This window comes from Petaurus breviceps, unplaced genomic scaffold, assembly GCF_028583685.1.
Source record: "Petaurus breviceps papuanus isolate PSGF00001 unplaced genomic scaffold, PetGlider_PUasm1.0 129, whole genome shotgun sequence".
Lineage (NCBI taxonomy): Eukaryota > Metazoa > Chordata > Mammalia > Diprotodontia > Petauridae > Petaurus > Petaurus breviceps.
In genome coordinates this window covers 7,268,597-7,284,536 of record NW_027185665.1, presented here as the reverse complement: position 1 = coordinate 7,284,536, position 15,940 = coordinate 7,268,597, and the positions used below count along the sequence as shown (strand labels likewise).

At 35.2% G+C, this 15,940-nt stretch overlaps 1 protein-coding gene across 4 annotated transcripts in view; it reads left to right on the top strand.

Annotated features, from left to right (window-relative positions):
• Positions 1-15,940, top strand: part of LOC138173247 (WD repeat-containing protein 7) — a 494,247-nt gene that overhangs the window by 144,784 nt on the left and 333,523 nt on the right. For 3 of the 4 annotated variants that reach the window (XM_069103220.1, XM_069103240.1, XM_069103213.1), the window contains 3 exons: positions 3,003-3,101; positions 5,747-5,865; positions 9,518-9,641. In XM_069103220.1, coding sequence (XP_068959321.1) covers positions 3,003-3,101; positions 5,747-5,865; positions 9,518-9,641 — 342 coding nt within the window. The remainder of the gene's footprint in view (positions 1-3,002; positions 3,102-5,746; positions 5,866-9,517; positions 9,642-15,940) is intronic. The other variant, XM_069103230.1, reaches the window with a different exon arrangement.

Sequence of the window (15,940 nt, the reverse complement as noted above, 5' to 3'; positions counted from 1 at the left end):
TTTTGCTGAGAGGTTATGCTTTAAAAATATTATTTAGGTCATTCTTATTTGCAATACTACAATACCAGTAAGAAAAAATGGAGTTTATAATAAATCCAAACCTCCCCACCCCAAAAGACTGAAATGAATCTGTTTGAAAAGAAAGGAAACATTTTGTATAATAAATTACAGGAGCACCAGCCAGGTGGCATGGCCAGGTGGCGCAGTGAATAGAGCACTGGCCCTGGAGTCAGGAGGACCCGAGTTCAAATTCAGCCTCAGACACTTAACACTTACTAGCCGTGTGACCTTGGGCAAGTCACTTAACCACAATTGCCCTGCCTTCCCCCCTCAAAAAAAAAAGCAAAATAAAATAAAATAAATACAGGAGATGCACACAAATATTTCCATCAAGCATGAACTTGAGATTTTTCATTTAAAAGTAAAATTTGAGAAAGGCAAGGATTTTTTTTTAAAGGAATACTCACTGGATTGTAGTTCCTATCTTTTCTAGGAATTTGTTATGTGTCCTTGGCCAAGTCACTTAATTTCTCTGGACTTTGGTTTTCTCATCTATAAAATGAGTGTGCTATACGAGGTGACTTTTAGACCCTTTTAACTATAATATTCTGGAAATGAGTTAACAATAGAATTTAAAGAACAGTTCTGACAATGTAGATAATCATACTTTTAAACCCTCAACTAGAACAAAGATATAAAATAGCCGTTGGTCCTTCTCAAGATTATTTTACTTAAAATATTTTTTCTTCTATTTTTCTAACCTTTCTCAGGAAGGACAGACACCTGTGATATGGTGTTCTTTCAGTTCTAGGAAAACAAAATCTTTAATAAGCTGTGTAGTATAAATCAGAAGTCCTAGGTTTAAGTCCCATCTTTGTTATTTATCTGCATATATGACCTTTGTTAGTCAGCCTAAAGATTTTTTAAGGTGATGTAGAACTTTTTTATCTTGAAACAGAATGCTTCATGCCAGTGCATGTTTAAATTGGTTTCTTTGTTTTAATATTTTTTTCTTGATTTATAATGGCCAGAAAATTTATCAAAAAGACCTAAGTAGTTCTTTTTGTGAAATTAATGAGATAAATATGGATTTTGTAGAATGTCCTATGAACTTTTCTTTCGTAACTACAGATATATATATAATGGCCATTGCCCTTTTAAGATATATTCATTCTGCAATTAAATTTGACTTGAGTATGACCTAAGTTCCCTTTTAAGGGACATAGAATGACTTAATAGAAAAGGAGCATCTCAATATAAGTATTCTGTTTTACATAGTTGCTAGTGTTAGTTTTAATTAATCTGTCATTAAAAAACTCCACAACTCCTGCTTACTTACAAAGATACGCCCTTCCTGTCCCATTCCTATTGTGCTTTGTGCATTAGGGGAATAGGGAGAAAGAATTAGTATTAGTTTCTAAAGGGAGTAGTTTTCCTTTTACTTAGTGAAATAGTGGAATGTCCCAAGTGGTTGGGAGTGAACAAGAGCGGCTTCAGGGCAGGGCCTCTTGCCTGGCTCCCTCCTGCAGCAGCGTCAGGAGAGCTAAGGCATGGAAGCTGAGTCCTCTGCCATTACTGCCAGGGCCCCTATTCTCTCTGTACACAGGAAAGTACATCTTTGAGATGTTCACTGTAACTCGATTTAGGCTACATCATGATGTTTGGAGGAAGAAGTCGGAAGAACAAATATGTTCGTTCTTTAGAATAAATATGTCACTTTGGAAGATGTTAGATTTTATTGATTGTATGATTAAAGGCAGCCCTTATTTTTCTGTAGGAGGGACAAAACCACTTTAAATTCCACAAGTCAAAGGTAAAAGTTTTTTCCCCTTGCGTTTGGTAGAGTTTCTTTTTAAATTTCACTTTTGGTTTTCTCAGATAAGTTTAATTTTCTCCTATTGGACAGACTTGCTCGTTAGGCTGTATCCCTTACACGTGTGTGCCGAGATGACATTATGATGCATCCACGTGGAAATTATGACAAAATAGTTTTCATGCAGATGTCTCATGGTGACAAAAAGCAGTTCACTGCATGCAAAGCAAACATACCAGTCAGAAGACAATGCATAATCTAGTCAGGAGCTTGAACCTATTGCTGCAGTTCAACGACAGAATAAAGGAAAGGGATTCATTTGAAGATGCTTGTGCATGACATATGGTAATTTCTCCATAGGAAGGAAGTGTCAAATGGTGACCTCTAAATCTAAACATTGACCCCTGTCATAGAATGTGTGTGCCATAAGGTCTCTTTCCCTTTTCATATGATAATTTTAGTCAAGGCTTGTTAGTGGTAAAATAAAATGTGTTATTTGTTTTGTCCTGTGATTTAACATTAAGAATTACAGTGTCCAATAGTTAGTTTCTAAAGTCTTAGTTTGTGGATCCTAGGAGCTTTTTTAAAGAAAATATAATGAAGACACTGCTGTGTAATATTTTCCTAGTATAACTATACTTCATTTTTACAAATTGGTATATATTCATTGTAATAAATAGGTTTTAGATATTTAAAGGTAATTTGGAATGTTAAGAAATAAGCTCTGACAAAAACACATTAGCTACACTAAATGACTAGATCCTCTTCCTCTCCAGCTTAATTCAAACATTTGAGTAATAAGAATATTTTAGAGTAAAATGAAATTTTAATTTCCTTTTTTACCACAATATCATTTTTCTGTTTGAAAATTTTATTGTCTTTTCTTGTTTGAGGTTAGAGGTGCTTAGAATGTTAGTGTTTTTGATTATGTATATTGTTAAATATTTTAAGTTAGCTTTGGAGTTTGACCTTTAAAATATTTTGTGATTTCTGTTTGATGAAAATAGTAATTTTCCCTAATTCTTCTTGATCTTACATTTCTGATTAAAAAATCATTTTTCAGTTCTACATTCACCATGGTTTTTGCCTATTTAATTTTTTTTCATTCTTCACTAATACTGAGCTACTTTTTCAGAAACAGCTGTGTCTCAATTTCTCTCCTCTTTCTTTCTTCTATTTCCTCTGCAAGCTGCTGCACCTGTCGTTTCCACTCGGTCTGACACTGATCACTCTGCTTCTGACCCTGCTCCTACTCCTGCTTTACATGCCTGTTTCTTAGTAAATGAAGGTATTTTCTCTTACGTTTCTAACAACTTATCCTATTCTTTCAGCTTATGTTTTATCTTAGTATGACATAGTTCTTTTATCTAATTTACACATTCATCTTCTTTATTTCTTGGATCCCCACATTACTTTTTTTTGTGACATTGTTTGCTAATATGTATTAATAGTTGTTATTGTCATGAATTTAATCTTACTTGAAGACTTATATAAGCCAGATTATAATAAGAATTTCTACTGTGGAAGTACAAAGATATAAAATTTATATGTGAAAAAATCTGAGAAAGTGGATACAGTTGGTTTTATATTTTTCTTTGCCACATGTTGTCTGGTTTTAAGAATTAGCAAATTTATTTCCTTGTGGTCTCATCACCCCAGCTAAATAGACACTCTGCTTTTGTTGTAGGGTTGTGTTTCTGATGACAGATATATGGATAGTCTCTTAATTTTGTATTCACTCTTTCAAATTTTTCAAATCAGTGACTGTAATCCCTTACCATTCTGTGCTGATTAGTTGTCACTCATTTCCTTTTCTACTTCTCTTTTGGAGCTGATATAATAGCTCATAATGATATCGTACTTGAAACTTTACAAAGCTCCAAAAGAGCCACTTACAGATTTTATTATTTTTTATGTACTTTGATTTAAAGTAGGTTAGTTGCAGGAAGAAGACAAAATATTTTTTCTCATATTTTGTGTATGTTAACTACATGATTTCTCCAAGAGCCAGGTAAGCATCATTTGCACTTTTCCACCCTCAGAATCCCAGTGAGACTCTGATCCATTCCTTTGTGGTTTTAAAACTTCATCAGATTGCACATTGCAAAATGGGTGGGTTTTCAGTATCTTAGCTGTTATCTGTCATTTTGGACCCCTTAGTAAAAGGTAACTCGATTAGAAACAATGAATACTACCCAACCGTTGAGTGGATGGTTCATATAAAAACAAAAGGATGAGGACTCCAAGTTGTGAATCTGTTTTTTGGTTTGATATTGCTGTCAAAGATATGGTGATAATATCTATAAAGAGGAGAGAGGAATTAATAAATTAGCTGGAACCCCCTCATCGTTATCTTCTAAAGGATGAAAAATTAGGAGTGTTAAGTGGGAAAATTGTGGTCATGTTAAAATATTGTGTGATTCCCCCCCACCCCCCGCCCAAAAAACATCCAGCCACAGGTTCTTCTGACATTTAAGCATATTTTTTCCCTCACTTTTTTTTTGAGGCGGGGGGTGGATCTGGCCTTATGATTTCCTTGGTGTTAGAAACTTCTGATGAGATCTGAAAGTGTGCTACCATGTAGGGTCTTAGAGGATTGTCCAAGGCATTGGGTAGTTAATTGATTTGCCCAGGGTCACTTAGCCAGGAGGTGTCAGAGGTGGAATTGAACCCAGACCTTTCTGACTTCAAGACCAGCTTTCTATCAACTATTTTTTTCTATCTCATTGTTTTCTTATTAATAAGTGATGATGTTTGTATCTAACTGAAAAAAATAACTTGTCAGATATTTTAATAGAAGGGAGAATGTGTCCCTAATTAATTTACTTATAATTGTTTCTTGTTTACAAATGTGAACCTTGTTCAGAAACATTCCAAGTTATGGAAAAATTGTTTGCTTCAAAATATCCATAATTATTTTTAAGACTTCTTGTATGGGTGTGAAAAATTCTCTTTTAGAGAGAGATATTTCAAGACATTGACTTTAAGTAGTACTGTTATTTTAAACCATAAAACGTGAAATGGTTAAGTTAGCATTATTTACAATGACAGAATATGTAAATATAGTTGAATAATTTATGTATATTTTAGTCCTATGAAACACTGATGTTTTAGTAGATCATCATATACATCTTTTCAAATAACAGTGATCCATTTTGTGAACTAGAATGTTGAGAAATAATAACTTTCTCCTTCCTCTAGTTTGAACTGACTGAAGCTCATAGAATTTTTACTAGGATTTTAACTTTTCAAATTGCACTTGTTTTCAGAAATGTTTGAGTTCATTTTCCCTCCCAAAGCTGGTGCTCTGTTTACTCATTTTTAATATGAATACTTTTGAAGTCCTGCATATGTGGTAGTCTAAGAAAGAGGACTGTCAGGCACCTTAAATAATAGCTCCTGACACAGCAGGAATGAATTACATTTTGCCAGAGATAATAGTCACACAGGTGGCTATATTTAAATTGCCACACACCCATTTTTTGATTTAGCTACATGGAGGCCCTTTAAACTCTTTGAAATCAGCTTCAAATGTGTATATTCATCAGGGGTTTTAAGCTGTTTTTTTCCATTCTAACTTGGGATTTCACGTTATGGCGACGACCTACAATTATATTTTTGTTTTCATATTCTGTATATTATTTTATATGGGAATTTTATTAAATAGATGGTTTTCTTAGGATTTTATTAGTGTTTCCAGGCATTAAAACAAATGTTACTTTAAAGGATTTTGGGATATCATGCATTTTATATATATTTTTGGACAGAGTTTCCAATGTCTTTCCAATGTCTCTAATGCTGGAAAAATATACATATTGTAGAACACGTCAGCGAACCTGTATATTTTTAATTTTCTTAAAAAATGCACTTATTTTAGTTTTTGGTGCTCGAAGTAAGAAGATTTTTTAATATCACTTCTATGTATTTAAACAGGATGGAGTCAATTGGCTGCTATGCATTGTGTTATGCTTCCAGACCTATTGGGATTGGATAAATTTAGACCTCCACTTCTAGAAATGCTGGCTCGTAGATGGCAGGATCGATGCCTGGAGGTAATATTAAAGTTATGCAATTAGGAAATGTCTCTACTAAAATGCTGTTCTGATGCTTGCTTGTTCTTGGTATGGGGTTAATCATGGAATCTTAAAGACGGCAGTAAAGTTATAATTTCTCTAAACTCTTTCTGTGTATTTCTACTTTGTGGAGGCATATGGCGAGTAGCAATTTACAGTAATTTCCTTATCTATATGATATAGCAAAAAGAGTACTGGGGACTTGACTTCAAACCCTGCTTTTGATCTATGGGCTATTTTCAGGCTCTTGATCTAGAATCTATAGATGATAAATTTTATAGATTTCATTGAATTTTTAAAATTCCTTTATATTAAACAATGAAATGATCAAATCAATTACAACACACTAGGAAAAAATTTGTCTGTTTTGTGTCTATGAAATTACGTTATCAGAGATTGTTTGAAAAGGCCCAACAATGAGAGGTTATAAATATTTTTGTAAAAAGCAGAGTACAAGGAATACCATCGTAGGATCAAAGAAGCCCTAGGCAGCAGTTTGCACTCTGCCACTTCTGAGGAGCGCCCCACATGAGTTTTAAGCTTTTTGTCAACTTTGCATAACAGTATTTGGTTTTACTGTCATACTTACAGCTATTTGAATTCATTTAAAAATTCCATTGAGACAGAAGTCTCTTTCAGCTTAACTCTTACTTAGATACTGTTGTGTTATATCTTTTGAATTGCAGACAGTAAATTGATTCTTATAAAAATGTTTCAATATAGTTCTGTTTCATTATATATATATATTGTACCTTGAGGGCAAGGACTGTCTTTTGTCTCTTTTTGTGTCTCCAGAGCTTAAGACAGTGCCTAGCACTTAGTAGGCATTTAATATTTATTGCTTATTATTATCATTGATTAATCCATGTGGTAAGTTTTTCTTATTATAATGATTATAATGATTAATGCAACTTTGTTAAAAAAAAATAACAGAAGAAATAGTGGTTAAATGTGGTGGCTTTTTGCTGAAAATTGGAACAAAAATCTGGTAGCTTTCTAATTGTTTCTTACCATATTCTTTTTTTTTTTTTTTTAAAGCAGTCGGGGTTAAGTAACTTGCTCAAGGTTACACGGCCAGTTATTTCTGGGTGTGGTGCTGAGTGTCTGAGCCCGGACTTGATCCAGGTCATCCCAACACTGGAGCCGGTGCTCTTACTTGCTGAGCTACCTGGCCGCCCCTTCTTACCATATTCTTAAAACAATTTATGATAGTGCACAAGTAGAAATGATTTTTTGTTAAGAACAAAAACAATTTCTATACTCTTTATTTTGATGGAAAGGAAGGTTTAATTATACTTTAACACTATGTAAATCATATAAACAAATATATGTGGTTGTGTATGCTTTTTAACATTTATTAAACCTTGCATTTTCACTAGTTTCTAAATGTCTTAATACTAAAAAAATTAAAATTAAAAATAATTTTTGAGTTTTAAGAACATCTGAAATTTCCTTGAAATGTGAAGATATTTGAAGAAGCAAAATTAACCCACATATTTCATCAGCATTTCTACATGTTACCAACAAAGTTCAGCATGAAGAGATAGAGAAATTCCATTTAAAATAACTGCAGAAAATACAAAATATTTGGGTGCCTACCTGCCAAGACAAACTCAGGAAATATATACACAATTACAAAACAATTTGCACAAAAATAAAGAGAGGTCTAAACAATTTTAAAAATATTCATTTCTCATGGATAGACCAAGTCAAAATAATAAAAATGACAATTTCAACTAAATTAATTTACTTACTCAGTGCCATACCAGTCAAACTACCAAAAAGCTTTGGACAAGGGAAGAGTTTATGACCAAATAAGAGATAAGAAAGGATGACAGGAAGTAAAATGGATAATTTTGATTACATTAAATTAAAAAAGTTTTTTGCAGAAATGAAACCAGTGCAACCAAAATTAGAAGAAAAGCAAGAAAGTGAGGAAAAGTTTTTGTAGGAAGTTACTTTGACAAGTTCTCATTTCTTAGATTTATAGAGAACTGAGTCAAATTTATAAAAACATAAGTCATTCCCCAATTGATAAAATGATCAGAGGATATGAACAGTCAATTTTCAAAAGAAGAAATCAAACCAGTCTATAGTTATATAAAAAATGTTCTAAATCACCTTTGCTTAGAGAAATGCAAATTAAAGCAATTCTGAGGTACCAGCTCACACTTGATTGGCTAACATGACAGGAAAGGAAAATGATAAATATTGGAGTGGATATAGAAAAATTGGGACAGTAATGGTATTGCTGTTGGTGGTGTTGTGGACTGATCCAACTGTCTGGAGAGCAATTTGAAACTTTGCATGAAGACCTATAAGACTTCATACCTTTGACCCGGCAATACCTCTGCTAGGTCTGTATCCCAAAGATATAAAAAGGAAAGGATGTTTATGTATAAAAATATTTCTGGCAGCTCTTTTATGTGGTGGCAAAGAATTGGAAATTGAAGGAACGCCTGTCAACTGAGGCATGGCTGAACAAGTTGTCGTATGTGATGGTAATGGAATATTGTTGTGCTGTAAGAAATGATGAGCAAGATGATTTCAGAAAAACCTGGAAATACTCTATGAACTGATGCAATATGAAGTGAGCAGAATCAGGAGAACATTGTACACAGTAATGGTAATAATGTATAATTATCAACTGTGAATGACTTAGCTATCATGATTATTACAATGATCCAAGACAATTCCAAAGGACCCGTGACGTCAAATCATATCAACCTCCAGATAGAGAAACTGATAAACTCTAAATGGAGATCAAAGCATAATTTTTTTCATTTTCTTTATTTTTCTTCCTTTTTTAACAACATGGCTAATATGGAAATATGTTTTGAACGATTTCACATGTATAATTGTTATCACATTTCCTGCTCTCTCAGGGGTGAGGGAGGGGATGGAGAGAGGGAGAGAATTTGAAACTCAAAATTTTAAAAAATGCTAAAAGTAGATAAATAATATATTCACTTAAAAAAAGAAAGAAATATGAGGACATGTGCTTTAAACTATTGGAGAGTTGTTTAAATTTTGAACCTGTTAATTTGATAAAGGCTGCTGTCAGTTGTTAATATCTTTTTTCTTTTTTTTTTTTTTTGCCTTTTTTTGGAGGGCAACTGGGGTTAAGTGACTTGCCCAAGGTCACATGGCTAGTTTTTGTGTTAAGTGTCTGAGTCTGAATTTGACTCAGGTCCTCCTGACTCCAGGGCTGGCGCTCTATTCACCATACCACCTAGCCACCAGTTGTTAATTTCTTTGTCATTTAAATTTCATTTTCTATGAAATTCTTATTATAAAATCTCTGGTTATTTACCAGCATTATATATAGTACCTTGAGGGCAAGGACTGTCTTTTGTCTCTTTTTGTGTCTCCAGACACTGTCTTAGGACAGTGCCTGGCACTTAGTAGGCATTTAATATTTATTGATTATTATTATCATTTATTATTCCATGTAGTAAGTTTTTCTTACATATGTAATTTGGCCTACTATATTTTTGTTTGCCTTATTGCTATAAAATGTATTTGTACAATGATAAATTGAATCAAATAGAGTGTGACTTCCCCTATTCCCCTAATATCTATAAGTAAACATGCTTATGTTTCCTGATTTTCTGCTTGTGTTTGAATGTAGGTAAGAGAAGCAGCTCAGGCTTTACTCTTGGCTGAACTGAGAAGGATTGAGCAAGGAGGACGAAAAGAAACAATTGATGCTTGGGCTCCTTACTTGCCTCAGTACATGGACAGTGTCATATCACGTAAGCATCTTTTGTTTTTAGCTTCTAAAGTTTTCAGTGGATTAAAAATTACAAATGTATGATAAGCAGAAGAACGTCAAAAGCCCCAAATGGGCATTTCACTGCAAATGTTAGGGCAAGTCAGGTATACTCTTCTTTCAGGAGGAAGTTCCGCCATTTTTTATTGCTAGACTTTGCCTTTTAAAGCATTGACTGAGGTATGTTTATATTATAAGAGAAATCGGAAACTATCACTACTCTAGAAAATAAGAAATGTCGAAACCAATAGAAGATGATTAAATGAGAATTCAATACTAGTTGAATTAATTTATCTGTCTTAAGATTATTGCAAATTTTCTGTTCGTAGAGGATTGAAAAGGTATTTTGTTTATTTGTGGATTTTTATGCAGGACAAAACTTTAGCAAGTAGATATTGCTTCATTCTTGGTATGTTGGTCCCAGGGCCTAGGACAGTGGTACATAGTAGTAGTTTAATAAATGCTTTTTGATTTTCTTAAATTTAAAAACCTTGTTGAAATATATAAAAGTTCTTATATTTTAATATGAGAAATATTGACATATTAAAGGGAGATTGGGGTAGAGTACAAAATCAATATAAGGTAGCTTAAGCTATAAAAAAGGAGAGGTAAAGTTACCATGGGGTGTCGTTAGAGAAAGTCTGCTTGGGGGAGGGGAAGGCTTTTAAAGAAATATTGTTCAAGAAGGTGGTGGGAGTATATTGTTTGAGACAAAGTGGAGTTTTTTGAGAAAACGGTTTTGAAGGTGGGGGTGGGATGCTGAATCAGTTGAAGCAATTTAGGGCATAGCAAGTTATCAAATTTGGGGAATAGAGTAGAGCAGAGTTATGGGAGATAAGAGTGAAAAGGCAGGGTAGCCCCAGATTATAGAAGACTTTGAATGCTAAGTAAAGTCACTTGAGTCTTATTTGGTAGGCTTTAGGAAGTCATCAGAAGGTCTTAATAGAGTTAATATAAGGCTAATTTCAATTGTGGTGTGAAGAATAGATTAGAGGGAAGACAAACTGGGTTCCAGAATACCTATTAGGAGCCTACTGGAGGTATACTTTCCTAATCCCTCGCAATCTGGTTTCCAATCCATCACTGAAATGAAATTGCTCTTTCCAAGATGACTAATGTTTTCTTCTTTTTTTATCATTGTAGTAACTAAGCAGTCACAATTCCAGTGAGACACTAAACAAATAGTTTTTGGATTAGATTGGTGCAAAGAGAACCTGACTAGTTTGGTGGTAGTAGTAGGAATTGAAAAGATAAGCATAGGTTTAGAGATAATGAAGCAATGTGAAGAAATAGAAAGGGTGCTTTTTGGGGAGCCAGAGGACCTGAGTTTGAACCTTGGATTTACTACTTATTATATAAGTAACCTGGGGCAAGCAGTTTAACATCTAAGGGCCTTTATTTCCTTATCTCTAAAATGAGGGGGTAGGAACAGTTGAGTTCTGGGTTCCTTCTAGACCTTATGAGATTTGAATTATATGAAAGCAGACTTGTGAGTAGTTGGCAGCTAATCATATGTGGAAAATGAGGAAAAGGGTAAAATCACTGATGATGAACATGTTGTGGTTAGGTATATAATAGTTCCATTGAAGGAAATGAGGTCATAGAAGGAGGTGTTTGTAATGTGTCTCAGATGTTGCACATAGTTCATGGGAAGGAAGATGATAGATCTAGTTTTTGTTTTTTTAATACTGAAAGAATAGTGTTGGGGTTGGCAAGAAATAGTAGTTAGTGGGACTCCTGTACCATTAACAGGCCAAGATTTTTTGAACCCTTTTACATGGGATAATCTCCAGTGAATTTGTCTACTGCATAATGGAGAGCCTGGGGTCAGGCAATAACAAGATTTATAATTTAATAAAGGATTAAAAAACAAAAGACAGACTTACTTGTTAACTTGGGGCTAGGTTATTCATTTTAATTATCACACGAAATTTTAAAAGATATTGTATGTCATTCTTCAGTATTAGAATCATAGAATTTTGGAGCTAGAAAGAATCTTAGAGATTACTTATTTAATCTATTTATTATACAGATAAGGGAACTAAAGTGATTAAGTTACTTGCCCAAGATCATACAACCCTGACTTTGACTTTACTGGTTCTTTGAAAGGAAATATTACCAGAGTATGCCCCAAGACCTGACCATGTCACTTTCCTACTCAAAACCCATTAGGGCCCTATTGCTTATAATAAAATATGCCCTGGTTATACTGGTATCTCTCACTTATTATCTTAACAGTCTTGTTTCATACTAGATCCCTTTATAAACTTGATGTTTGAGCAACTAATTTCTCCATGATCTTGTCTAGTACTGTCCTAACTTCTTATAGTCACATATGCTTGGAACTGGATTCCAACTCTGGAATTCATTAGGTGTGAGACCATTTGCAAATTATTTATTCCCTGGATCTCAAGTTTATTTTTCTGTAAAATGGAGAGAATAATTGTTTCACGTGGAGTTATGGTGGGAAAAGCATTTTATAAAGCTGAAGGCCCTGGATACACTTGTGAGTTGTTGCTGAAATAGATTCCTTTCTCACCTCTGTGTATTGAACTCGGGTTTTTTTTTTTCAAGTTTTATCCAAGTTGTTGGCTTCTCCACGAATCCTTCCTTGATCCTTATTTTGTAACTCTCTTTTGCCTCTATATTCTGTCTTATATCATCCATATTTATTTATTTATTTTCAAATTCTCTGTTAACTTCTGGTTTACATCATTCATTTCTGCCAGATTTTGAGTTACAAATTTTCTCCCCATTTTTCCCCTACCCACCCCCCCAAAATAGCAGCCCCACAGAATATCCCCTCCTCCAATCCGCTCTCTCCCATATTTTCTCCCATACCACTTTCGACTTTTCCAGTAGATCTCTATGCCCCAGTGCCTGTATATCTTATTTCCCAATTACATGTAAAATAGTATTAATAATAGTATATATATATATATATATATGTATATATATATATGCACACATATATACTAACTTTGAATTCCAGATTCATTCCCTTCCTCCCTTGTCACCCACCCTTACTGGGAAGATAAGCAGTTCAGTATAGGATGTACATGTGTGGCTAATGCAAAACAATAACATAGTAGATATATTGTAAAAGATTGACTATATTTCCCTCCCTCCTATCCCACCTCCCACTTATTCTGTTCTCTGCCTTGATCCCATCCCTTTTCAAACGTGGGTGCTTCCAACTTCCCTCCCCCCAGCTTGCCCTCCATTCCATCACCCCCCCCGTCATTCCTTTCCCCCCCTACTCTCCTGTAGGATGAGATACCCTATTTAGTGTGTATTTCATTCCCTCCTCAAGCCAAATGCAATGGGAATAAGGTTGACCCATTCCCTTTTGCCTTCCTATTCTTCCCCTCCATTGTAACCATTTTCCCTTACTTCTTCTGTATGAGATAGTTTACCCCATTCTGTCTCTCCCCATCTCCTCTCATCATATTCCTTTCTCACCTCTTAATTTCACATTTTAAGTATCATCCCTTCCTGTTAAATTGGTCCTGTGCCCTCTATGTATACCTGTAAACATATATACACACATTCACATATGTATTCATATGCCCATATATCCTCATATATAGACATATAGATAGATAGATAGATAGATAGATAGATAGATAGATAGATAGATAGATAGATAGATAGATAGATTTCTATTCCCTTCAACTACTGAGAAAAGTTTCTTCAGTTACAATTATTGTTTTTCCATGTAGGAATGTTAATAGTTCAACTTTGATAAGTTCCTTATTGTTTCTTTTCCCTGTTTACCTACTCATGCTTCTATTGCTTCTTGTATCTGAATGTCAGATTTTCTGTTCAACTCTGGTTTTTTCATCAAGAATGCTTGAAAGTCCTGTATTCCACTGAATGATCATATTTTCCCCTGAAACATGATACTCAGTTTTGCTGGGTAGGTGACTCTTGGTTTTAATCCCATCTCCTTTGCCCTCTGGAATATCATATTCCAAGCCCTTCGATCCCTCAGTGTAGAAGCTACCGGATCCTGGGTTATCCTGATTGTGTTTCCACAATATTCAAATTGTTTCTTCCTGGCTGCTTGTAATATTCTCTCCTTAATCTGGGAATTCCAGAACCTGGCTATAATATTCCTAGGAGTTTTCTTTTTGGGATCTTTTTCAGGAGGTGATTGGTAGATTCTTTCAACCTCTATTTTGCCCTCTGATTCTAAAACATCAGGGCAGTTTTCTTTGAGAACTTCATGGAGGATGATTTCTAAGTTCTTACTTTGATCGTGGCTTTCAGGTAGTCCAATAATTTTTAAATGATCTCTCCTGGATCTGTTTTCCAGGTCAGTGGTTTTTCCCATGAGATATTTCACATTGCCTTCTATTCTTTCACTTGTTTGGATCTGTTTAACAGCATCTTGATTTCTCATAAAGTCATTAGCTTCCATTTGCTCCAGTCTAATTCTGAAGCCACGATTCTCCTCATTGAGCTTTTGAGATTCTTTTTCCATCTGGCAGTTTTGGCTTTTTAAGGCATTCTTCTCCTCATTGCCTTTTTGAGCCTCTTTTGACATTTGAGTCAGTCTGTTTTTTAAGGTATTATTTTCCTCAGTCAGGCTGTTGACTCTTGTTTCATAATTTTCTTGCATTGTTTTCATTTCTCTTCCCAATTTTTCCTCCACTTCTCTTATCTGTTTCTTAAGGTCCTCTATGGCCTGTAACCAGGTCATATTTTCCTTTGAAGCTTTTGGTGCAGGAGTTCTGACTTCATTGTCTTCCTCCTGTTCCATGCTTTGCTCCTTTTTGTCCCCAAAATAGGAGTCTAATGTTGGAATCTTCTGTCTGCTTTGTTTCCTTTGCCTGGTTATGTCGCCCCTCAATCACTTGACCCCTGGGCTTTTTGCCACAGTAGGACTCTGCCACCAGACAGGGGAGCTTTCGTCCCAAATGCTGGGGTTTTCTCAGTTGCCGGAGGTATTAGATGGGTACCCTCTCTGAGGTTTCCACATGCTCTGGCAAGCTGGTCACATACCCCAGGACCTCCACCCTAGACTTCAGTCCAGATCCAAGCAGGTTAAAGCATGAGCGATTACCCCTCAGACTGGTGCTTGGTCCCCCTACACTCTGCAGGCCAGGAGCTGAAGCTGCCACGTGGCACTGGCTGGCTGTGCTGGTGCCTCAGCAGCTTCTTGCCCTGGGGGCAAAAGCCACGTACTTCCTCTTACTGGTCCTAAAATCCAGAGTCCACTGACCTCTCATTTTTTTCCTTCGCATCTGTGTGTTGATAAATCTGGAAATGGCCACAGCTGCTGCTGATCTGGATTCCCTTTGGCTGGTGGCTGGTCAGGCCCACCCTGGGGCTAAAGCCTGGGGGTGGGGCTGGGCTCGACTCCCAGAGCTCTGTGCTGGCCGGACCTCTAGGGCTGTCCTCAATGGAAGGTTAGCTTCTCTGTGTAATTTTGTGGGTTCTGCAGCTCCAAAGTTTGTTTAGAATCCCCTTTTTACATGGATTGGGGAAGGTAGAAGCTGGAGCTGCAGGGATGTCCTGCTTCTACTCTGCCATCTTGGCTCCATGCCCAGGATTTTCTATCACCTATGTTTATGCACATGAAATATCATCCCTGTTAGGATTGTTAAACTCCTTAAGTGTAGGAACTATGCTATTTTTCATTTTTGCACCCTTAATATCTAACACAGTATCTGATATGTAATAGATGCCTAGTAGATATTTTTGAATTAAATAGATCACAGCTAATGAAAAGATGTGTGAGATCCTGGAATACTGGATTTTAGAAATCTGTAACCAAGTGATAGTTTTCTCTTTTTCCTAGTAATGTCCAGGCTATATTTCAGGAGTGCTGTGTGAATTCTGAGGATGATACTAGGGATGAAAGGAAAACATAGTGCTTACATATTCCTTTAAAAATAATTTGTGGTCAAATATAGGCCTTTGGCCATCTCTTCTTATTTCATGTACTAAGTGAGGATTGTTTCTCTCTTGTGTTTCATAAAATCCTTATAGGTTTTAACATTCTTATTATACACATTCCAGATTTTGTGAAAGCAGATTTCAAAAGATTCAAAAGAAGGATAGGTATGATCCTTCGACTAAAATATTATGGGGGAAGTTATCCCAGTAGGGATGAAAAATTCTCAAAAATTAAATTTTGAAGACACAAAAAGAAATAATTTCAAGGAGGAGAGAAAATTGGTTTTGTCTGAAGAATGTGTTATGAATAGATGTAAATTTTTAAAAGAAATGTATAATAGAAGCAAGGACTGAATGTGGCAGGAAACTGTAAAAATA